The sequence below is a fragment of the Leopardus geoffroyi genome, chromosome C1 (assembly GCF_018350155.1).
Source record: "Leopardus geoffroyi isolate Oge1 chromosome C1, O.geoffroyi_Oge1_pat1.0, whole genome shotgun sequence".
Taxonomy (NCBI): Eukaryota; Metazoa; Chordata; class Mammalia; order Carnivora; family Felidae; genus Leopardus; species Leopardus geoffroyi.
The window spans coordinates 105,687,252-105,712,601 of record NC_059328.1 but is presented as its reverse complement, the minus strand read 5'-3'; the positions used below and the strand labels follow the sequence as shown (position 1 = coordinate 105,712,601).

General features: G+C 39.9%; 2 protein-coding genes across 7 annotated transcripts; both read right to left on the bottom strand.

Annotated features, from left to right (window-relative positions):
- Positions 1 to 1,895: 1,895 nt before the first annotated feature.
- Positions 1,896 to 25,222, bottom strand: CTXND2 (cortexin domain containing 2). Of its 6 annotated transcripts, none has more exons than XR_006712742.1 (3): positions 12,222 to 12,344; positions 2,954 to 3,333; positions 1,896 to 2,127 (listed from the first exon to the last, which is right to left on the bottom strand). XR_006712742.1 is itself a non-coding variant. In XM_045479098.1 (3 exons), the coding sequence occupies exon 3, from the start codon at positions 3,260 to 3,262 to the stop codon at positions 3,095 to 3,097; it is 168 nt and encodes a 55-aa protein (XP_045335054.1). In that variant the 5' UTR covers positions 3,263 to 3,333; positions 6,408 to 6,571; positions 12,222 to 12,346; the 3' UTR covers positions 2,920 to 3,094. The 6 variants fall into 6 exon arrangements, 3 of the variants coding, with proteins under 3 accessions (XP_045335054.1, XP_045335055.1, XP_045335053.1); XR_006712743.1 differs by having other exon boundaries at positions 1,896 to 2,131; positions 3,038 to 3,333; XR_006712744.1 differs by having other exon boundaries at positions 3,038 to 3,333.
- On the bottom strand, positions 17,753 to 18,123 carry LOC123598667 (spindle and kinetochore-associated protein 2-like). Its single transcript, XM_045479096.1, has one exon. The coding sequence runs from the start codon at positions 18,121 to 18,123 to the stop codon at positions 17,761 to 17,763; it is 363 nt and encodes a 120-aa protein (XP_045335052.1). The 3' UTR covers positions 17,753 to 17,760.
- Positions 25,223 to 25,350: the final 128 nt, after the last annotated feature.

The following is a 25,350-nucleotide window of genomic DNA, read 5'->3' as shown; positions in this document are numbered from 1 at the left end:
TTGAAAAACATTTTTGCAATGTGCCTTTTTTACTTTCATAATAATAATTTTAAAACATCAACTCAAAAAAACACATATGGATCCCAACACACACCCACACCCACTTTGTAGATTTTAAACACTGGAAAGGGTCTAGCCAATAAAACTTCACAGACCACTTAGATCTGTAAGCTGCCAGTTTAAGTTGAGTGAAAGGAATGTTTAAGGACATCAGATTAACAGAGATGATATGAATAATAAAACCAGACAGATCCAAATTATGTGGGTTTCAACTCCCTGAGTGTACACGCCAAGGACTATCTAGCCATTGAGACTGGAAATACTCTACTGACCAATGGCTAAGCTGCTTTCTCTCCTGAACAGCATTCACACTGGCTGTGACTTTGCCTTGGGTCACTCTTTTTTTTTTTCTTCCACAGATAATTCACTTCTGACTGATGCAATTTTTTCTCATATAGGTTACTGTAGAAAGTCAGGTAATAGTCAAACCTGTGACTCTCTAGTGACTGCATATTGATGCTCTCATCAATCATGTGTTCACCTTGCCTTTTTTTTTTTTTTTTAAGGGGTGGGGGAAAGGTTACTATCTGATTTCCATGGGGGAATACATGGTAGCCTTCCAGTACTAACATCAATTGTGTGGGGTTTTTTTTAATTTTTTAATGTTTATTTATTTTTGAGAGAGAGAGAGAGAGAGAGAGAGAGAGAGAATCTGAAGCAGGCTCCGGGCTCTGAGCTGTCAACACAGAGGCTGATATGGGGCTTGAACTCATGAACCAAGAAATCATGACCTGAGCTGAAGTTGGATGCTTAACTGACTGAGCCACCCAGGAGCCCCTAATACTGACATCAATCTTAATCTGCTTTCATTTTACCCTGACCTGCACCTTGTCCTGAATTTCTTTTTATCAAATCAGTGTACAAATCACCTTTCTCTCTCCCTCTCTTGCTCTCTCCCCTTAGTTTATCCAATATAGCACACTCTGTTCTGGTGAAGGCATAGTCTAGTATCTCCATTTCAAAGCTTTGGTTCCCCTGCCTCAATTTTCAAATAACCCTGGGAACTTACTCAGGCCAAGGAGAGGGCAGTTCTGTTTCAAGGAGTCAGAAAACAGAAACAACTATCAAGTCTCTGGTAACAGTGCATGACTGTTTATTTCTCCATACCATTTGGTATTGCTGCTAAAGTCTGGTTCAGCATTGTCCCATGAATACATGTCTCCTCTGAAGGGACTGCGTGCTGGTCCAAGTTCCTGCACAAGCCCAAGTGATGCCCCACACTTAGCTTCCAAGGTTATGGCTGTCTTAGTTCACATCCACATGCTAAGTCACTGTTACCTAGAACATTTGGCCAGTATAGACCTAAGAGTTTTCACTATCACTATCTCTATCACTTACTGGGCCAGACTCAGACTCAATCCTCTTCAGCAAAACCTGTGTTGAGCATTGATCCATGGCCTAGATGCCCTCTCTCCTTCTAGTGAATTCTCTTATGCACTTTCCTATCAGTTGACGATGGTCTACCAAATTGCCCTAACTTCAGACTTTGGAGAGTACAGATTATAATTTCCTTCCTCCCTCCCTCCCTCCCTTCCTTCCTTCCTTCTTTCCTTCCTTCCTTCCTTTTTTTCCTTTGTTTCTTTCTGAGAGAGCACAAGTGGTGGAGGGAAAGAGAGAATCTTGAGCAGGTTCTTTGGGGCTCCGTCTCACAAACTGTGAGATCATGACCTGAACTGAAATCAAGAGTCAGACTCTTAACTAACTGAGCCACCCAGGAGTGCCTTTTCTGTTTTCTTTTAAAAGATTCTTGGACTGATCATGATAATTACCACCATCATCGTTGTGTATTACATATGAGTTTCCTGTGATTGCCATAACCAATTACCATAGACTCGTTGGCTTAAAACAACAGGAATTTATTCTCTTACAGTTCTAGAGGCTAGCAATCCAAAAATCAAGGTGTTGGCAGGGCTGTGCTCCCTCCAAAGGCTCTGATGAGAATCTTCCCTTGCCTCTTCTAGCTTCTGTTGGTTCCAGCCAAGTGTTCTTTAGTTTGTGGCTGCATGACTCCAATCTCTGCCTCTGTCTTCACAGAGCCTTTTCCTCTGTCTCTCTGTATCTTCTCGTCTGTCTTTTACAAAGGACATTTGTCATTGGACTTAGGGCTCACCCAGCTAATCCAGGAAGAATTCATCTTAAGATTCTTAATTATATCTGCAAAGATCCTTTTGCCAAATATGTAAAAACATTCATAGGTTTCCAGGGGAAGACATGGACGTATCTCTTGGAGGGCCCCTTTCAATCTACTAGATATTATTTTATAAATGAGGAAATGTGGGGTTGAGAAAGATTAAGGGATTCCCTGAAGACAAATTGCTCCCCCTCTACCACACAGCTCTGCCCACTTGAGAAGGGTAGCAGATTTTTTTTAAAACCTCACACACTAAAAAGGTCCTGTTAGACTCTTATCAAAGAACAATTGGTTCCTGCTGGCCTTATATTTGCACAACCAGAGGGATCTTCTAGGACCACCTCTAGGAATTCTGGTTTTAGGTGGGCCTTGCAAGCATTATTTTTTAAATTTTTATTTATTTATTTTGAGAGAGAGAGAGTGTATGAGCAGGGAAGAGGCAGAGAGAGAGGGAGACAGAGAACCCCCAAGCAGGCTCCATGCTATCAGCACAGAACCTGATGTGGGGCTCGAGCCCATGAACACAATATCATGACCTGAGCCAAAATCAAGAGTCAGGTGCCCCAGCATTATTATATTGTATTGCATTACATCAAAAATTATGTCCAACTATCTTAACGACATTTGATACTGGAGAATTGAAACCCATGGCCTTATTTTAATCAATGAGTTCAACCTGTCTCTGTCCCACTTTGTAACCATTTCCCTGAATAGGAATATAAACTGGCTTGTGTTTCATCCTTTTTATTATTCTCAACTCACCCTCCTGTGCCTATTGTGGAATGCCAGAGTGAGAAGGCTGACACACAGAGAGGGGAACCAATATGAAGTCCAGATCATAAACACCTGTATAGAAGATTTAATATCTCCCCTGAGGAGGAGTCTGTCAGGCTTTTTCATAGTTCAGCTCAGCGACGGTTCTGCTGTTGTGGAGCTGGCCTCATAGGGGTTCTTCACCAACTTGGCACACCGAAAAATCATCACGATTAGGAACAGAAACAGAAGAACAACAAAGGCGATGGCAAAGCCTTTGTCTACATCAATACTGCTGGACAGGCTTGAATCATCCATGGGAACACACACTTCTTTACCCTTGTACAGCAGTAGCTACCTCCTCAGGTATCTTCAGGTTTGTCATATTCCTAGACAAAAGAGGATAAAACAAGTTGATTGGTTTGTATGTGTATGTGTGTGTTTTCTTAATAACATGTCAAAACCAAAGGAGATTTGCAAAAAAAAAAAAAAAAAAAAAAAAAAAGCGAGGCTTATTTAAGAAGCACTTATGAAATTGATAAAGTTAGTATGGGTGATGTTCAAAATATATACACATAAAAGCCTAAAACCTCTGGAAAAATACTCCAAGGCAAAACATGAGCAAACATGTATAGCTCAGAAATCAACTAGAGCTTCCTTGGCTGGTAAGAACCAGGGAAAGCTACCTTGAACAGCCCAATTCTGTGTTACATCCAAATCTTTCTCTAAGATTTTTTTTTCTTCCAAATTCTAAGAGTACATATTGTAACTAATTTGTTCTGGAGTCTTAACTTACTGGGTATGAACATAAAATTATTTTATTTTTTCTAATTATTATGTTTAACTGTGCTGTCATTCCCATTGTTTTTACAAAATATGTTTATTTATTTTGAGAGAGAGAGAGAGAGTGTGTGTGAGAGAGAGCAGGAGATTGGCAGAGAGAGAGAGAGGGAGAGAGCTAATCCCAAGCAGGATCTGCGTTGACCCACAGAGACTGACGTGGGGCTTGATTCCATGAGCTGTGAGATCATGACCTGACCCACAATCAAGAGTCGGACATTTAACTGACTGACCCACCCAGGTGCCCCTGTCATTCCCATCTTTTAATGAAAAATGAAGTACATCCCAGAAGGGATCAATTTTGGTTATTAAAACTTAGTCCACCAAATCAACACTGAAAGGAAGAAAACCAGAAAACTCCCACTTCCCGATTTCAAAACTCACTGTAAAGTTACCGTTATTAAGACAGTGTGGCACTACCCCAAGGATAGACATATATTTAGGTGGGATAGATTTGGAAGTCTAGAAATAAACTCATATATCTATTGTCAACCGATTTTTGACAAGGATGCCAACACCATTCAGTGAGGAAAGAAAACATTGTGCTGGGACAACAGGACAGCCACATGCAAAAGAATGAAGTTGAACCCTTACTTCACACCATATATAAAAACTACCTCAAAATAGATCAAAGACCTAACTCTACAAAGCTCTTAAAAGAAAACAAAAGAGTAGATCTTCATAACCTTGGATTTGGCAAAGAATTTTTAGCTATTACATCAAAAGCACAAGCAACAGCAGAGAAAAATAGATAAGTTGGAATTTGTCAAAACTTAAGACTTTTTCAAGTGTCTGTCAACAGATGAATGGATAAAGATGTGGTGTATATATGTATATAAAATGGGATTTTACTCAGCCACAGAAAGGATGAGACATCGCTGTTTATGACAATATGGGTGGACCTAGAGGGTATTATTCCAAGTGAAATAAGTCAGACAAAGACAAACAACGTATGATTTGTTATGTGTGGGCTCTAAAAAAAAAACAAAAACAAAAACAAAAAAAACCCCAAAAACAACCTAAAAAACAAAGAATTAAACAAATAAAAAGCAGAAATATATCCATAAATATAGAGAACAAACTAATGGTTACCAGAGGGGAGGGATGTGGGGTATGGGCAAAATGGATGAAGGGGAGTGGGAGGTACAGGCTTCTAATTATGGAATGACTAAGTCATAAGGATAAAAGGGACAGCATAGGGAGTATAATCAGTGGTATTGTAATAGCATTTATGGTGACAGGTGGTAGCTACACTTGTGGTTAGCAAAGCACTAGCATATAAATTTGTCAAATCACTAACCGTTGTATGCGTGAAATTAATCTAACATTGTAACATTGTGTATCAACTATACTTCAGTTAAAAAAAAAAGAAAAACATTTGGGGGCACCTGGGGAGCTCAGTCACTTGAGCGACCAACTCTTGGTTTTGGCTTGACTCATATCATGCTCTCATGGTTGATGAGATTGAGCCCCAAGTCTGGCTCTGTGCTGACAATGCAGAGCCTGCTGGGGATTCTCTCTCCCTCCCTCTCTGCCCCTCCCCCACTCATGCTTTCTTTCTCTCAAAATAAATAGATTTGAGAAAAAAATGTTTAAAACTTCTGTTCTTCAAAGGACACTATGAAGAACGTGAAAAGACAACCCAAAGAATGGGAGAAAATATTTGCAAGTCATATATCCGATAAGGGACTTCTATCTAGAATATATAAAGAATTCTTATAACTAAATAATGGGAATACAAATAACCTAATTAAAAATTGGGCACAGGGGGGCTCCTGGGTGGCTTAGTTAAGTGTCCGACTCTTGATTTCGGGTCAGTTCATGATCTCACAGTTCGTGAGTTTGAGCCCTGTGCTGACAGCACAGAGCCTGCTTGGGATTCTCTCTTTCCCTCTCTCTCTGCCCCTCCCCTGCTTGCACTCTTTCTCTCTCTTTCTCTCTCTCTCAAAATAAATAAACTTTTTAAAAAACTGGGCAAAGGATCTGAATAGACATTTCTCTAAGGGAGTTATACAAATGGCCAATAAGCAGATGAAAAGATGCTGAACATCACTAATCATGGGGAGTTATCAATCAACAGGCATAAAATTGTAGTTAAGCAAGATGAACCAGCTCTAGAGATCTGCTGTACATTGTACCAGTAGTAATGATAATGTATCGCACACTAAAAAATTTGTTAAGAGGGTAAATCCTGTTATGTGCTCTTACTATGATAAAATGAAAGAAAGAAGTTGACTGAAGCAGGCTGTAGCAACAGAAAAGAAGGCAGAATTGGGGCCCCTGGGTGGCTCAGTCAGTTGAGCGTCCAACTCAGGTCACGATCGCATGATTTGTGAAATGGAGCCCCTCGATGGGCTGACAGGGTAGAGCCCACTCTGGATTCTCTCTCAGCTCCTACCCCGCAGGCGTGCATGCACTCTGTCTCTCTGTCTCTCTCTCAAAATAAAGAAATAAACTTAAAAAAAAAAACTTTAAAATAAAAGAAGGCAGAATTGAGATTGATCAAGGAGAATTTTTTTTTTTTCCTGAGGGCCAGATAATGACCCCATAGATAGGGACCAACCCCGGGCATCATTCGAAAGAGGATCTAGCCTGAAAGGGATTCCCGCTGGAAGGAAGTTACCTTAACAGAAAGTGGTTGGAGGTAGACTTGGATTCAGTGCTGTAAAGCCAGTGGAGGGACATTGATTCTGAGGGATCTGCAGTTAGATAACCCTAGTGAGGGAACTTCTGAGTAACCCATGAGAAGTACATCATGAAAGAAAGAACCCTGAACATCCTCCAAGCCTAGAGAGAAAGAAAATGCAAACAGATTTGTTTTGGAAAAAAAAAAAAAAAAGGTTTAGTGAATCTTTTGGGAACACAGAGAGAATGCTTGTTTCATAAAAGATTAGTTTGGGACAGCTAGGAGCTAAGCAGCTCTGGGAAACAATATCAGTAATTGTCTTCACGATGGGCAGACTTGTACCTTTGGCAGAGAATTGTAAGGAAGTGGTTTTGAGACTGAGGATAAAAGATGGGGTGCCTGGGTGGCTCAGTCTGAGTGTCCAACTCTTGGTTTCTGCTCAGGTCATGATCTCATGGTTATGTGAGTTCGAACCCCATGCTGACAGCGTGGAGCCTGCTTGGGATTCTCTCTCTCTTTATCTCTCTGCCCCTCCCCCCCCCCCAAATAAACTTAGAGAAAATGCTTATAAAAAAAGACTGGGGATAAGAGAAAAACTAGTCTGGGGCTCCTCCTGGCAGCTGGAAATGTGGGAAAATTGGTAGATATTTGTATTTCCCTTAATATCTCATGTACATATATATCACATTATTGATTTCCTCACCTTTCTACAGTGCTTTTCAGAGCAGGGTCATGTGGAACTCTTGTGTTCTACATTTCAGTAGCTTCTTACTCCCTACATCTATTAATATCCTTTTGGGCCTACTTCCAAAATTCTCTCTCAAGTCAACTCTCTTTCTTTCTTTCTTTCTTTCTTTCTTTCTTTCTTTCTTTCTTTCTTTCTTTCTTTCTTTCTTTCTCAATTCCCTTTATTCCCATGGTCATCACTGTACTCTAGGTCATCAAATACCAGACTCCTGCAAATACTCTCAGAATTCCTGAAAATACTTGTGTTCCCTTCCAAACCACAAAGTGGTCTTTAATAAATGGAAATCCATCAGTCTTCTGATTAAAATCTGTCACCAGCTGCCTACAGTCTTCAAACTTTTTAATGCAGTTCCAAGGCTCTCCATAATTTGATCTAACCTTGTTTCTCCACTCTCTCCTTCGTACTTTGTCACCCAGAAATGCTGGACTTCTCACAGTTCCGTGACTTTTGCATGATCCTCCTTTGCCTCTAAGCCTTGTCATTAATATTCTCTTTGTATTATTTCCATCCTTCTATATTCAACTTTTAGGCTTTAGATTAAATGTTAATTTTCCAGGGAGATATTCTAGTAATATTCACTATGGTTTACTACGATTACTTCAGAGTCTGTCTTCTGTGACAAAATAGTAATCCGACCTGAAAGTAGGATTTGTTTGTTTTTTATACTAAAAGTTTGGGATATATTGGCTATTCAATAAATATCTGTTCAATGAGTGGATGTAGCACTACACTCTGCTAAAGTGGGCATGTAAAAAATGCTGAACAAATGAATGACTTTGAGAACGTGGCATTAAGACAGGAAAAGACTATTGGTGATCTCAAAGAAAATAGTGTCAGCAGAGTGGTAAAGAAGTAATCCAGCCTTCGGTGGATTAAGCAGGAAAGGGCAGTGAGGAAATGAAGACACTAAGATTTTACATCATTTATGAGGAGTTCAAATGGGAAAGAAAGAAGAGAAGTAGAATAGCTAAAAGCCTACTGCAGAATCAGGCAAAGGATTCCTTTTCAAAGACGGAATGAAAAGGTATCAGGTAGGATGCATTTGGTTGCAAGTGACAAAAAGTTCACGTGAGTGATATTAAACAATACATGGAATTTATTAACTTATGAGGCTGAAGTCCAGAGTAAAGTTAACTTTAGTTATGGTTGGATCCAGAGATTCAAGGTGTTACCAGGGTTCTGCCTTGATGTGTCTATTATATTTCACAGTCCCACCTTTCTTCTATGTTGAGTGTATACACAGGCTGATTTCCTATAGTAGCAAGAATGGCCCCAATAAATCTAGACCTCTTATATTTCCTCTTCATATTCTCTCTTCCTCCCCAAGTCCAGAGGAAGAAAGAATACTTTTATATCACTCAAGATTCTTTGTTGCAAGCAACAGAAACAATGTCCCTCACCTGAGCAAAAAAAAGTATTTATTGCAAGGAGGAAGAGGCTAGTCAGCTTCCAGAATGAAGTAGAATTGGTCTTATAAAATAGGCAGAAATGAGGGGCGCCTGGGTGGCTCAGTTGGCGTCCGACTTTGGCTCAGGTCTTGATCTCACAGTCTGTGAGTTCGAGCCCTGCGTCAGGCTCTATGCTGATAGCTCAGAGCCTGGAGCCTGCTTCTGATTCTGTGTCTCCCTCTCTCTCTGCCCCTCCCCATTCATGCTCTGTCTCTCTCTCTGTGTCAGCAATAAATAAACATAAAAATTAAAAAAAAAACCAGGCAGAAACAAAGGGAGACGAGGCATTGGGAACCAACCACAGTCATGTTCAGCACAGGAGAAGTCTGGTTAGGGCACTGCTGGCACTGGATGATTTTGTTGGGCACCGAGGCTACCATCATTGGATACGCCCACTTCTGCCCTGCCTGAATTATAAATTGTGTCATCTTTGTGTCATTCAACATTCCAGTCCCTGGCCCCTGTGCAAGGATGACACACAAATTCATGAAGCCTTCCATCCCCCCCTTTTTTCTTTTCCTTTATTTGAGAGAGAGGGAGAGAGAGAGAGAGAGAGACAGAGAGAGAACATGTGAGTGGGGAGAGGGGAAGTAGGAGAGAAGGAGGGAATGTTAAACAGGCTCCACGCTCAGCATGGAGCCCGACATGGAGCTTGATCCCACGACCCTGGGATCATGACCTGAGCTGAAATCAAGAGTTGAATACTCAATTGACTAAGCCACCCAGGGAATGCCCTGAAGCATTCCATATTTTTAAGTAACTGGAATTTAAGTAAAAACTTGGGAGGAAAAACAAATCATAATGAGCCTTGAAAGTCAACATAAAGAATTCGAATTTTCTTTTCCAGGCATGGGGGAACCATTGAAGGATTTAGAACAGATAAGTGAGAGCAGGGGCCATATCTTACTGTACCTCCCACTGACCCTAACTGGAATGTAAGCTCTAAGCCTTAGTCTGTGTCCCATTAGTGACATAGCTTCAGTGCCTATGGCAGGGCTGGCACATTGTAGGTGTTTAGTATACCTACATAAATGAATTAGTATCTATATCAGTGCCGGGAATATTGGGCATATACAATTCATGCTTGTTGAAGGAAGGAAGGTAAATCATCAAAGCCATGCTCTAAAAAGATAGCTGGCAACAGTATATAAAAGGTATTGGAGACAGCAAATAGACACCATAGGGTGGAAAACAATTAGAAGGAGTTGAAACAGTCTTAGCAAGAGGCAAGAAAAGTATAAACTAGGATAACATAGTAACAAAAAGGAAGGAATGGATGAGAAAGGATTTGACATGATTTATACATTAAATGAACATATGGGAGGAAGAAGAAGTGATAAAGATGACCTGGGGTTTGACTTTGGATGGCTGAAAGAAAAATGCTGCCATTAATAGAACTATTTATTTTAGGAATTAGCAGATATTCAAAGGGAATATGATGAGTTCAGTTTGGAGTAGGTTGAATTTAAAGGCACTGGTGTGATATGCTCAAGAGGCAGAAATGTGGGACTGAAGTTTAGGAGTAAAGAAGAGCAAGATCTTTAGAGCTGAGTCACCCAAATGCAGGGTAGTTGAAATCATAGAAGTAGATGAGATGGCCAAAGGAGAATTTGAAACAAGGGAATGTCTGCTTCTACGGTGGAGGAAAGAGAGCTAGAAACCACAGATGGAATAGTTATAGTAGGAACACCTGAAGAGTGGAGAGTCATGAAATTGAAGCGATGAGATAATTCAAGGAGGTGTGTTACCAAGAGCCTCAAATATTGCAGAGGGATGGAAAACGTTCAGCATTTGGAAAGTCATCTCTGATTTTCCTCCTTATCTCATTGAATCTGAATTTCTGAACTTTTTTTATTTTTATTTTTTTCAATGTTTATTTATTTTGGGAGAGAGAGAGAGAGGCGCAGAATCTGAAGCAGGCTCCAGGCTCCGAGCTGTCAGCACAGAGCCCGACGGGGAGCTCAAACTCATGAACCGTGAGATCATGACCTGAGCCAAAGTCAGACGCTCAAACGGCTGAGCCACCCAGGCGCCCCTTGAATTTCTGAACTTTGAATCAAAGGTCTCTAGTTCACTTATTCAAACTTCTCACTCACAGATGCTAAATTCCAATAAGCTAATTTTGATCCTGTTAGGCTGATACCTTTCCTCCCTCCACCTCAAAAAGTAAAATACAGGGGCGCCTGGGTGGCTCAGTAGGTTAAGCGGCCGACTTCGGCTCAGGTCATGATATCGCGGTTCATGAGTTTGAGCCCCTCGTCGGGCTCTGTGCTGACAGCTCAGAGCCTGGAGCCTGTTTCAGATTCTGTGTCTCCCTCTCTCTGACCCTCCCCTGTTCATGCTCCGTCTCTCCCTGTCTCAAAAATAAATTAAAAAAAAAAAAAAAAAAAAAAACAACGTTAAAAAATTAAAAAAAAAAAGTAAAATACATTCTTATTAAAAAAGGAAAAGGAAAGAAAAAGGCTGATGTTGTTTTGGTTCCAAGTATGCCATGCATGCTCTTGGCTCTTATTTTCATATTCAGGGATCATATCTAGGTTTTATAAGGCCTGAAGTTTATACAAGTTGGAGGTTTCTCTTAAAAAAAAAAAAACAAGATTTTGAATACAAAATTATGTAAAAAGTTTTTTAGAATGCAAAAAAAAAAATCACAAATTATTGCAGCCTTGGATATTCAGTTTCCTTTCCTCTAAGACCTCTTAGGCAGGGGTGCCTGGGTGGGTTGAGCATCAGACTTTTGATTTCAGCTCAGGTCATGATCCCAATATTGTGGGATTGAGCCCTGTGTCAAGCTCTGTACTGAGCATGGGTCCTGCTTGAGATTCTCTCTCTATCCCTCTGCCCATTTCTCCAGCTTGTGGATGCTCCTCTCTCTTGAAAAGAAAAAGTCTTTAAGACCTTTTAGGTAAAGTCACTTTTCTTGGCAGATAAATCCAAAACCTTTTTTCCATGTCCTAGAATTTTTAAAGTGGTTCTTAAGGTTCCTGTTTTATTTGAGATGAGCAGCAGAACTGCCCAGGACTAGAATAGGGAAAAGGAGATAGGGCAGGAATCTATCGGTTTATGTAAAGTTTGGTACTGCTAAAGTAGGACACACAACAACAGCAGTTACAAATCTGTATCGGATGTTAGTTCCACTTTCACTTGATACTTCCCCGAAAGATTAATCCCCTCTTCCTTTCCTATGTTGCCTTCTCAAATCACTTCATTTCCCCCATCTGTTGCCCTGTATTTCTTAAAGATAAATATACAAAAACCAAAACAAGACGACAACAAAAACAACCTAAAAAGATCCAGCTTTTCTGTCCGGGCCATAAGTTTACTCTAAAGGGAGAGGTGATGATGAAGAAATACAATAATGACACTCTCCTACTATAATCCCTAAAATCAAAGACATCCTCTAGACAATAGGACCCACAGGGGTTCCCCAAGCTTGTTTCAAAACAACGCTGTACCTTGTAAAGTTTCACTTTTGCATAAAAGCCCTTTACTTTTCCCTCAGTCATTTCCCTAGTACTTCCCAAGTTTGCAGAGAAGCTCTACAAAACTCAGAAGGATTGTTGTAATTATTCCCATAAAAACTTCACTAGAAAGACAATACAGATAGTTATTTACCTCTTGAGAGAGTGATAGCCAAGGCTGGCTGTTGGCAGGGCAGTCTCTTCCTGCTCAAGCACATGTCTTGGCAGCCTCTCCCCTTTTTATCAACGCCCTCTTACGAAAGGAGAGTGATTGGTAGCTCTGTCCCTTCCCCACTCCCACGCTGAACTCAGAAGCTTCATGAATAGTTCAACTAAAACATGATCAAGTTTCAGACACTCCCATAGTGAGTGAGAAAATGATCCACTAGATTAAATTGGAGCCCAGGTCAGTAGAAGAATATTTCCACAACTCTCCAAGGGCTGGGGCAGCCAAGGTTAATAGCTCAAGTAATACCTTGTAAGTGGATCACATGGGTGGTAGAAGATGGGTCAGGAGCCAGCTTTTTGGTCTCTGCAACGGTTCTCTGGATTAGCGGTGACATGTGGGACATTGTTAGAAATGCAAATTCTTGGACCCTCATCCATGCCCCTTAATGAATCAGAAACTTTAACCAGCCCTTCTAGGGGGACTGTAATGCATGCTCAAGTTTGGGAACTATTTACCAACAAGATCAGTTGAAGCTCAAAAATCTGCTTTTTCTCAAAAAGAATTTACTTAGAACATTTGAATCAGAAAAGTCTAAACTATTTTACTTAGTATTAGGTATTACATGTGTTCATATATAGTGAAATTTACTATTTCCTCTAAGGTTTTATTTGGTTCATCAAAAAACTTTTAGGGGTGCCTGGGTGGCTCAGTCGGTTAAGACTCTAACTCTTGGTTTCAGCTCAGATCATGATCTCCTGGTACCTGCGTGGGGCTCGGCGTGACAGAGCAGAGCCTGCTTGGGATTCTCCGTCTCCCTGTGTCTCTGCCCCTCCCCAACTTGTGCTGTCTCGGTCTCTCTCTCTCAAAAACAACAACAACAAAAAAACAAACAAAAAAACGTTTATAGGGTGTATGTATGTGTGTGCATGCACGCTCTCGTGCAAACTTGTCTATCTGTATTTACATATGCTTATAAATATACAGAATATTTCTGGAGAGAATTATTCTGGGGCTTCAAGATGAGAAATTGGGTGGTTTATATTGTACCATGTACATATTATCTACTCAAAAAATTGTTTTGAGTATTAGATAAATTTTCAAAATATTATCAACCTTTAGAAAAGTAACTCTTCTGGAAGAGGTGCTATATTTAATAAATTTTACTGAATGCCAATAATGTGTCAGTCATTTGCTAGATTCGGGGGACAGAACGGAGAATGAGGTATGGTCCCAGCTCTCACTTTTATTTTTCCAAATAATATGTAGCAATTTAAATTCTAAATGTAGCAATTAAAAATATTTTCAGTTTCCAAATTCCAAATGTAGCAATTTAAAAATATTTGGTGGGGGGGGATCTGGGTGGTTTAGTCGGTTCAGAGTCGGACTTTAGCTCAGGTCACCATCTCAAAATTTGTGAGTTCGAGTCCCGCATCAGGCTCTGTGCTGACAGCTCAGAGCTGGGAGCCTGCTTTGGATTCTTTGTCTCCCTCTCTCTCTCTGCCCTTCCCCCACTTGCACTCTTGTCTCTGTCTCTCTCTCTCAAAAATAAATAAACATTTAAAAATATTATTGAAGAAAATAATCTGTCACTAATTCTTGGAGAAAAATAAAATAAAATAATTTTCTGTTTCCAAATTTCTCTTGCCCCTGACCATACAATCACAAATTGTGTGGGAGAGGTGAGGGTACTACCTCTCAGTTTTCAGGGTACGAAAAACTAAAGTCTGAAACAAAACCAGGCTTTGCTGCTCATTATGATAGCTACCATTGTTTAGTGATGGACCTTAAAACAAAATTGCTGCATATTTTTTTTTATAATTATAGATGTCCTTCAAACATTACAGAAATATGTACCAAAAGATAGAAATCTCCTATTAATCCTATGCTCCAGAGACAAACTATTAATAGTTTGGTGGATTTTTCCAGCTTTAATTTCTATATTTATTATAATTATTATCATTTACAAGATAATGCTCATTTTATGCTTTTTCCCCCATTTAATAATATACCTTGGACATCTTTCTATTTTAATACATTTAGATCAACTTAATTCATTTTAATGGCTGCTAAGTATGTAGGTACTCCATTACATACATATCCCTGATTTTTTTTCACTATTAGTGGGCATTTGGGTTGTTTCAGATTTCTTTTTTTTTTTAAATTATTTTCACACTTATTTATTTTTGAGAGACAGAGCACAAGTGGGGGAGGGGCAGAGAGAGAGGGAGACAGAATTCAAAGCAGGTTCCAGGTTCTGAGCTGTCAGCACAGAGCCCGGCAAGGGGCTCGAACTCACAAACCGTGAGATCATGACCTGAGCCAAAGTCGGTTGCTCAACCAACTGAGCCACCCAGGAGCCCCTCAAATTTCTTAGCAACATTGCAATGGGTATCCTTGCACATATTTTTCTGAGCACTTGTGGAAATGTTTTTGTGAGATAAATTCCTCAAAATGGTAAAAATATAAATGCTAGGTTGTAGGATATGAATATTTAGAATACTAACAGGTATTGCCAAGTCACACACTAGAAAGGTTATTGTAATATACAAAATAGGTATGAAAGTGTTTATTTTTCCAGTGTCACCAATATAGGTTACTTTCAATCTTTGAAATATTCGTCCAGCTAACAGGCAAAAACAACATCTCAGTTTTTAAAAACTTGCATTTCTCTGGGGTGCCTGGATGGCTCAGCCAGTTAAGCATTTGACTTTGGCTCAGGTCATGATCTCGCGGTTTGTGGGTTTGAGCCCTGCATTGGGGTCTGCACTGACAGCTCAGAGCCTGGAGCCTGCTTTGGATTCTGTGTCTCCCTTTCTCTCTGCCCTTCCCCTGCTTGTCCTCTCATTCTCTCTCACTCAGAAATAAAACAACAACAATAAAACAAAAACATAAAAAAAACAAACAAACCCATGCCGTTCCCTCATTAGTATGGTATTTGAATTTTTGTTTGTACATCACTTTCAGATATCCTGTACCTATCCTTTCTCTTCTTGTCATTGGGCTATTCCTCTCTTATTCATTGATTTAAAGGTTATATATATACATAAACACACACATACTGACAATATATTTTTACTTTTGTGATATATGTTCTCAGTTTCTATCCTTTGACACTCCCACTCCCTCACATTTGAAGGTGCTATCAACATCAGCTTCCAGAATTTAACCTCTCTGCTCAGCCCCATAACCTCTCCTAGCTTCTCTTGTTTCCCTGACCAGTCTCATCTCCTTCTGCAGCTCTAGAATCTCCCACCCCCAAGATACTGACCTAATTTGTCAACCTGTTCTCTAATCCTGGGTAAATTCCTCAGTTTACTTCCTTACCTCTGGCTTCTGATATTGGCAGACCAAGTAGTAACAATGCTCTGTAGTTTCATGAACATTTATGCCTTCTGACTTTAGGGTCTCAGAGAAGTAGATCATCATTTTATGTATACATTCTTAGTCATACACTTCCCCAAATTACCCACAGCTCTGTAGCTAGAACCAACAGCATTTCTACCTTTTGTTCTCAGCAGAAGTTTGACCTATTAACTCTTTGAGCATCAAAGCCACTGCGTATGAGTCAACACCTCTCTTTCTTCCACTTCAAAATGTTTACACATTTTCAGCAAAATGTGCCTTGGTTTTTTGAGAGTAATATGTCCATACGCGGCCTAACCTATCTGCTGGTCTCCTCCAGCACCAGGTCTTACTTGTTTTCTCAGGCATATACATTTTCTTCATCTTTAATTTGCAACGCTTTTCACAAGCTCAGTCTGTAGACATACTTTTCTATTTGTACTCTACGTACCCATCCCAGCTACCATCTGATTACTTTGCCTTCGTTGCTTTTCTTTCTTTCTTTCTTTCTTTCTTTCTTTCTTTCTTTCTTTCTTTCTTTCTTTCTTTCTTTCCTTCTTTCCACCCTTCCTTCCTTCTTTCCTTCCTTCCTTCCTCCCTTCCTTCAAGTTTTTATTTATTTGGAGAGATGGAGAGAGTGTGCACACGCATAGAGGAGGGGAGAGAGAGAGAGAGAGAGAGAGAGAGAGAGAGAGAGAGAGAATCCCAAATAGGCTCAATACAGTCAGCACAGAGCCCAGAGTGGGGCTGGAACCCACGAACTGTGAGATCATGACCTGAGCCAAAATCAAGAGTTGGACGCTTAACCAACTGAGCCACCCAGGTGCCCCTTCATTGCCATATTTCTTAGTGTTTTTTTAAAATGTTTATTTTTGAGAAAGTGTGAGTGGAAGAAGGGCAGAGAGAGAGGGAGACAGAGGATTAGAAACAGGCTCTGTGCTGACAGCAGCTTGGACTCACAAACGGTGAGACCATGACCTGAGCCCAAGTCGGATGCCCAATCGACTGAGTCACGAGGTGCCCCCATATTTCTTGAAAAGGTGTTGTATGCCAGCTATCTGACTACGTTTACTCACTTTCTGTACACTCTCACTCACTCAACTATGGTTTCTGCTGTATCTACTCTCCTTAGATTTTCTCATCCTCATCTCTGAACACGTGATGCTATTGCCCAAAATCTTTTATCTCGAAATTCCTTTTGCTTCATTGCCTTGCTTCTTCCAGATTGCCTCTTCCTTCTTCCATTGTCTGAAATAGGCATTTCTCTCTTTCTTTCTTTTTTTTCTTTCTATCCTTTAATTTCCAAAGCATGGCCATTCACGTTTGACTGCATAAATGGTGCATAAATATTCTCTTACAGTAGGCCAAGACATCTATGGTATCCCAATTATACAAAAACAGATGCAAAATAGTGTTAAACTTCCTTGTCTGAAATTATAAGACTAAGTGGGTGTGCATATATTTTTCAAAATTTTTAATGTTTACTTATTTTTGACAAAGAAAGACAGAGCATGAATGGGGGGGTGGGGTGGGAAAGGCACAGAGAGACAGGGAGACATAGAATCCAAAGCAGGCTCCAGGCTCTGAGCTGTCAGCACAGAGCCTGACGCGGGGCTCAAACTCACGGACCATGAGATCATGACCTGAGCCGAAGTTGGATGCTTAACTGACTGAACCACCCAGGCGCCCCTGTGTGTGCATATATTTTTAAAATCCCTTTATTCCCATCCCATCCTTTCAGCTGAACTTTATTGATTACTCTTTGCCCTTCTTATGTTCCCCTATCTTGTGAAAGGCATCAATTATCCAGTCAGTCAAGCCAAATCTCCTTCCCATCCCCCTACCTCTAGTCATCAAGTGCTGAAAAGACATCTTCCTAAAATTTTCTGGAATGGATCTCTTCTCCATGAGAGTTCTCTTTTTTTTTTTTTTTAATTTTTTTTTTTCAACGTTTATTTATTTTTGAGACAGAGAGAGACAGAGCATGAACGGGGGAGGGGCAGAGAGAGAGGGAGACACAGAATCGGAAACAGGCTCCAGGCTCTGAGCCATCAGCCCAGAGCCCGACGCGGGGCTCGAACTCACGGACCGCGAGATCGTGACCTGGCTGAAGTCGGACGCTTAACCGACTGCGCCACCCAGGCGCCCCTCCATGAGAGTTCTCTTTGGCAAGTCCATTTCTTCATAACTCTGACATGTGAGATTTTAATTGCTCTGCCACAGTTTTCTTTTTAGTCCACAGTGACAGCTCCAACTCTGTTTGCTTTTGTAGTTCTTGCATTATGGTCGTAGTCTTAAGGACAGTGGCACAAACACAGCTCTTAGTCTCTTTCTGCCCAACAGCTAATGGCTTAAAGCATGCATGCAAAGTTTGATACTGAGACTTTATTGCTAATGATTCCGTTAAGAGTGTAACTGGATTTTTCTTGCTTGCTGACTCAGGATGATTAGTCTTGATTTCATATTCTGGTCTGTACTGAATGTAATCTGGATCAGAGTCAGCTTTCTGGAACATCAGTTTCATCTTGTTGACCTCTGCCTCCATCTTGAATAGTTGACATTCCTCAGACTGAAACAGGCATTTCTTGAGGCATTTTTTGTGTCCTTTAGCCTCTCTCTTTTAACTAAGGTGCTAGCATTCTATGAAACCACAGTGTCTTGCAGTTGGTGAAGTTTACATCTAGGTCCCAACCTCTCTTTTGGGCAGATGCCCTATGATTTCATATGCTTAATAAGCATTTTTACCTGGCTGTCCTACCAACCAATCCAACAAATAAATATGAACAGAACAAACCTGAACTTCCAGTTAGCCCCTATCTCTGTTATTGATATTATCCCAAATCCTTCTTTTGACGTCACAGCTTCCTTTCATTCCATACACGTACAGTTCCATGGCAAACCTTTTTGATTATTTGTCAAAACGGTACTTGTGGCAATCATTGTCTTTTCAGTTTCATTGACCTGTGTCAGATCCTTGTAATTGCTGTCCTGGGTTTCTGCAGTAGCTACTTACCTAAGTGGATTTTCTGCCTGCAGTCTCCCCCCCCCCCCCCCAGCAAAAAACCTGGATCAGTGTTCCTTAAAATTTTAACCTCCAGGAGTAGGGTTTCTGGATGAAAGATGAGTGTTTAAAAACACATAAATATGTCCTATGCGACATTTGGAACATACTTTTACCAAAAAAAGTCACTTGTGGGGCATCTGGGTGGCTCAGTCAGTTAAGCATCGGACTTTGGCTCAGGTCATGATTTTGTGAGTTTGAGCCCCGCATGGAGCTCTGTGCTGACAGCTTGGAGCCTGGAGCCTGCTTTGGATTCTGTGTCTCCCTCGCTCTCTGCCCGTCTCCTGCTCGCACTCTGTCTCTCTTCTCTCTCTCAAAAATAGATAAAGTTAAAAAAAATTTTTTAAGTCATTTGTCATTTATCTGAAGTTTATTTTATTTTATTTTTATTTTTATTTTTTTTATTTAAAAAAAATTTTTTTTTTCAACGTTTATTTATTTTGGGGACAGAGAGAGACAGAGCATGAACGGGGGAGGGGCAGAGAGAGAGGGAGACACAGAATCGGAAACAGGCTCCAGGCTCTGAGCCATCAGCCCAGAGCCTGACGCGGGGCTCGAACTCACGGACCGCGAGATCGTGACCTGGCTGAAGTCGGACGCTTAACCGACTGCGCCACCCAGGTGCCCCTATCTGAAGTTTAAATTGACTAGGCAACCTGTATTTTTATTTGCTAAATCTGGTAACTATATCTGGAGACACTAAAACTGGTGCATCCGCAGATCACCATTTTAAATAATTAAAAAAACTGCCTTGCCATCATTATCAAGGTAACAAAACAACTTGTAACAGGTAAAAAATTAATAGTAGCAATAGTAACTTTAATATCGGTACGCTGAAAACATGTGCAATAGGTCATTTTTTAAACAAATTTTTAACAGTGTTGATTTTTGAGAGAGAGAAAAAGAGAGCGTGTGTGCAAGCATGCGAGCGTGAGCGGGGAGGGGCAGAGAGAGGGAGACACAGGATCCAAAGCAAGTTCTGGGCTCTGAGCTGTCAGCACAGAGCCCGATGTGGGGCCTGAACTTGTGAACTGTGAGGTCATGACCTGAGCCAAAGTCAGACACCTAACTAACAGAGCCACCCAGGTGCCCCAGTTATTTCTTAATCAACTTCTTAATTTTCATTTCTACTAGAATTAGAAAATCTGAATTCACAGTGGGTTGTCAGATATTGCAATGAGTGGGGCTATCATCAGGTCATTCTGAATGAATGGTTTTTTATCTAACGTGGACTTTGTATGATGTAGAGTTTCTTTTTAATTTTTTAAATGTTCATTCATTTTGAGAGAGAGAGAGAGCCAGACACAGCATGAGTGGGGGAGTGGTCAAGAGAGAGGAAGACACAGAATCCAAAGCAGGCTCTAGGATCTGAGGTGTCAGCACAGAGCCCAACGTGGGGTTCAAAGTCAGGAACCGTGAGATCATGACCTGAGCCAGTTGGTTGCTTAACCAAGGTGCCCTGATGTAGGGTTTCTAACTGAAGGACATGTGTAGAAGGGCATACAGCATACAGCAACCTCAAAAGCGGAATGTTTCAATTTGGGAGAGAGCAGGAGTTGTATTTAGTTGTATGGGTTACATTCAACTTTGAAAAGTTTTTCTCCCCCCATTCAGTTGTGACATTTTGATGTGGTTAAAACATGTTCAATAATGTGTCATTCGTTTTTTTTTTTCTCCAGTGAAGAAATAAAATTATCATATATTGGGAAATCATAAACTCTTGGTGGTCAAGGCATTTGCACAACTGTCTGGTTTTCTTACAAAATCCTGATACTTTGTTCTTAAGATTAAAAGTCATGGCATTTTTAACTTGAAGTCATAAATTCAAGTTAGTGAAAATACTGAAAACGGTGCTCAGATAAATCTACTTGGAAAAAAATGCTTTTTGTTAGTTTTATCTGTATAGTAGAAAAGGGATATTCTACTCCAGCCCTTGTGACAGCATCTTCGCCATTACTTGCTCCTTACTTTACTGCAGAAAAAAGTCTTCTAACATTTACCCATTTCTTTTCAAAGATTATGCTCACTGGATGCTATTTTACTATATTTACAGTTTTTACTAATTTGTTCTATACTTAAGCAGGCTCAGGAGAACTACTCCTTGGCTACCAACTGTTCCCTGAATAAAACAGAAAGTGGACTGACATTTTCTTTTTTGTAGAAATAATGGCCTTCCCTCACCCAAGGCTACAACTCTATCAGTGTTGATCCCAAGATATTTTTTCAGACTTTCTCACACCTCACAAAATAATTCTATTTTATTTTATTTTATTTACTATTTTAATGTCTATTTATTTTTGAGAGAGACAGAGACAGAACGCGACTGGGTTGGGGCAGAGAGAGAGGGAGGCACATAATCTGAAGCAGGCTCCAGGCTCCGAGCTGTCAGCACAGAGCCTGACGCAGGGCTCAAACTCATGAGCTGTGAGATCATGACCTGAGCCAAAGTCGGATGCTCAACCGACTAAGCCACCCGGGTGCCCCTTTATTTATTTTTTTTTAACGTTTATTCATTTTTTGAGAGACAGAGACAGAGCGTGCGTGAGGGAGGGGCAGAGAGAGAGGGAGACAGAATCCAAGCAAGCTCCAGGCTCTGAACTGCCAGCACAGAGCCCGATGTGGGGCTTGAACCCACAAACCGGGAGATCATGACCTGAGCCCAAGTCGGACGCTCAACCGACTGAGCCACCCAGCCGCCCCCAAAACAATTTCTTGTTAAATGAAAGTTTTTCTAAATGAAAAGGTCTTTTTCTGCAACTTCAATTTTTTTTTTCTTTTTTACTGTGTCAGTGTTTTTATTTCTCTTAGCATTCTCCAGACCTACATATAAGCTTTTTACCTTTCAAAATATTACAAAAAAATTCAGTGGAAACTAAGAGTTTCTCCCATTTAGACTCCAATTTGTTGCCCTGGAACTAAGTATAGGTAATGGTTTTCTGTGCATCCTTTCAAAAGTTTTCTTTTTTCTTATCTTTACTATGACATATATCATACTTTAGCAATGTATAAAATATATATGATTTTTATTTTATTTTTAAACAAATTTTTATTTATTTTTTAATTCCAGTATAGTTAACATACAGTGTTATTTCAGGTGTTCAATACAGTAATTCAACAATTCTATACATTACTCAGTGATCATCAGAGGAAGTGTACTCATTATCTCCTTCACCTATTTCACTTCTCTCCCCCCCCACCCCAACCCTTGTGGCAACCACCAGTTTGTCCTTTATATTTTAAGAGTCTCTTTTTTTCTTTGTTCATTTGTTTTGTTTCTTAAATTCCACATATGAGTGAAATCATATGGTATTTGTCTTTGACTGACTTATTTCACTTAGCATTTTATTCCCTGGATCCACCCATGTTGTTGCAAATAGCAAGATTTCATTCTTTTTTATGGTAATATTCCATTGTATACCACATCTTTATCCATTCATAGGTCCATGGACACTTGAATTGCTTCCATATCTTGGCTATTGCAAATAATGCTGCAGTAAACACACAGGTGCATATGTCTTTTAGAATTAGTGTAACTTTAATTTTGAATGATAATCCTAACAGGAAGTTTCTGGGCATTTTTTCTTATGTACTGCATATATGCTGTGAAATGGTTCATATTATGTACATTGGTGGTGTCCACTGTTAGCAAGTACAGGGCTAATATTGCCCTTTCATGCTCTATACCATGATTCTGTGTGGTATTTGATTAGGGATTTTTGCCAATAGCTTGTTAAACTTTCTCTAAGCAAAACATTTGTTGTTAACTTTTTTAAATTTTATTTTTTATTTTTTAAAATTTACATCCAAATTAGTTAGAATGTAGTGCAACAATTATTTGAGGAGTAGATTCCTTAGTGCCCCTTACCCATTTAGCCCATCCCCCCTCCCACAACCCCTCCAGTAACCCTCAGTTTGTTCTCCATATTTATGAGTCTCTTCTGTTTTGTCCCCCTCCCTGTTTTTATATTATTTTTGTTTCCTTTCCCTATGTTCATCTGTTTTGTCTCTTAAAGTCCTCATATGAGTGAAGTCTTATGATTTTTGTCTTTCTCTGACTAATTTCACTTAGCATAATACCCTCCAGTTCCATCCACGTAGTTGCAAATGGCAAGATTTCATTTTTTTTTGATTGCCGAGTAATACTCCATTGTGTGTGTGTGTGTGTGTGTGTGTGTGTGTGTGTGTGTGAGAGAGAGAGAGAGAGAGAGAGAGAGTGTGTGTGTATAAATAAATAAATATATATATATATATATATATATATACATATATATATATATATGTATATACATACCACATTTTCTTTATCCATTCATCCATCAATGGACATTTGGGCTCTTTCCATACTTTGGCTATTGTTGATAGTGCTGCCGTAAACATGGGGGTGCATGTGTCCCTTAGAAACTGCACACCTATCTCCCGTGTATAAATTCCTAGTAGTGCAATTGCTGGGTCGTAGGGTAGTTCTATTTTTAGTTTTTTGAGGAGCCTCCATACTGTTTTCCAGCGTGACTGCACCAGCTTGCATTCCCATGTTGTTAACTTTGTAGCTAGTTGTACAAGCACTGCTGAAACAAAATGACTTTTGCCATTTTTTAAACCAGGGATGTAACTTGATCTTTTTTATCCACAAATTCATCTATTTCATACTGGAAAACATTATTTTGCATTCATTCTGGAAAAACACATTTTACATGGCAATGAGGTCATTGTATTTGGTTCAAATATGACTTGAAAGCTTTGATGGCTTTTTGAGTCACTGACAAAAGTTCCTAACAGCCAAAATGTAGCAGGCAATAGACAAATGGATTGCTGGCCCAATAAAATCCAGTTTTTAGTTATTCATAGTTGTACTTTCTATTTACATTTTTATTTATTCATTTATTTATTGCTGCTTGGATGAACTTACCACATGAAAAGGCACAAAACTTACAGTCTATATCTAAACTGCAGACTTTTAAAAAATGTTTATTTATTTATTTATTTATTTATTTATTTATTTATTTATTTAAAGAGCTTGTGTGTGCACAGGGAAGGAGCAGAGAGGGAGAGAGGGAGAGAGAGAATCCCAAGCAGTATCCGTGCTGTCAGCATAGAACCCAAAACCAGGCTCGGTCTCATCAACCACGAGATCATGACCTGAGCCAAAATCAAGGGTTGGCTGCTTAAATGTTGAGCCACCCAAGTGCCCCCTAAATTGCGATCTTGTTTAATAGCTGGCTATCTTTACTACAAAATTTTGATTCTGTTTTTTTTTTTTTTAATGTTTATTTATTTTTGAGAGAGAAAGAAAATAGAGTGTCAGCTGAGGAGGGGCAGAGAGGGAGACACAGAATCCAAAGGAGGCTCCAGGCTCTGAGCTGTCAGCACAGAGCTCAATGTGGGGCTCCCACTCAGGAACCTTGGGGTTTGAACTCAGGAACTTTGAGGTCATGACCTGAGCCTAAGTCAGACACTTAACTAACTGAGCCACCCAGATGCCCCTAGCTTTACTACACAATTTTGAATTGAAATACTGTACTTGTGACTTTTTTTTAATCACTACTTCTTATGTTTCAATATACTTCTTTTGAGTGGATGATTTTTCTTTTATGATGAATTGGAAATACAACACAACAAAATAGCAACAAAGAAAAAATTAATTTAACAAATGTAAACAATAATATACAAATTATGTTAAGCTACCTCAGCTAAGATAAACTGTGCTGTTAACTAAACGAGAGAAATGAATCAATGTAATCCTTGTATTACATATATAACCTATAAGAATGCAAAGATGCTCAATAGCATGACGGAGTTTCTGTTAAAATTCGAATTAAATTTATATTAAACAATTTGTGAAATATATGTAAGGTGAGCTAAAACTGTAGTGCTAAAACATGTCCCTGGAGACAAACTTCTCCAGTTTGCCAAGCACACCATTACTTACTAGTTGGTTATCACTTGCTTAATCGCTTTGCTTCTGTTTCCTTATCTGCAAAATGGAAATAATAATAGAATCTACATCACTGTGTTGTGAGGACCGAATGAGTAAATACACATAAAACAGTTTGGACAGCTTCTGGAGCGAATGCTCAATGCTTTCCGATTATTAAAAAATTTGTTCAGTCCTCATCTTAGCACTTCCCTACTAAAATCCCATCAGTATGTCCCTAAGTTTGACCAAACGAAGTCATCCCACTCACTTCTGCATACATTGCCTTCCGTTTTCGCAGTAGGTATCTATCTCCCTTACCAGACCTTAAATGCCCAGATCCTTTTACACTACCAGTTCCATAGCAAGCACTCAAAAATTAGTTATTGAACTTTTTCCACCAGGGAAAAGATCCTTAAAGGAGAAAAAAAAAAAAAAAAACTCTAGAAAGGATTACAAATCACTGGGTAAAGTTCAAGCATTAGAGAATCTAAAGAAGATTTACAAAACCAATCGTCTGCACAGCGGTCAGCCCAGCGAAACCACCACTTAGCGAAGCTTTTTAGTAAAATTGTTTTTCACTGACGTCACTTGATCACTGACCTCTGACGCACAGGAGGCGGGATTAGAGAGACAGCTGGACTTCTTTTTCAGGGCCCCTCCTCCAATGAACCGGCAGGCACAGTGGCCGGCCCTACCTCTTGGCGTTTCTATTGGCCAGTTTCCCCGAGCAGGCGGGTCTCGGCGAATGACTCCACCCACTCCGTGGGTGGGGTCTGTGCTCCGCAGAGGCTGGGGCC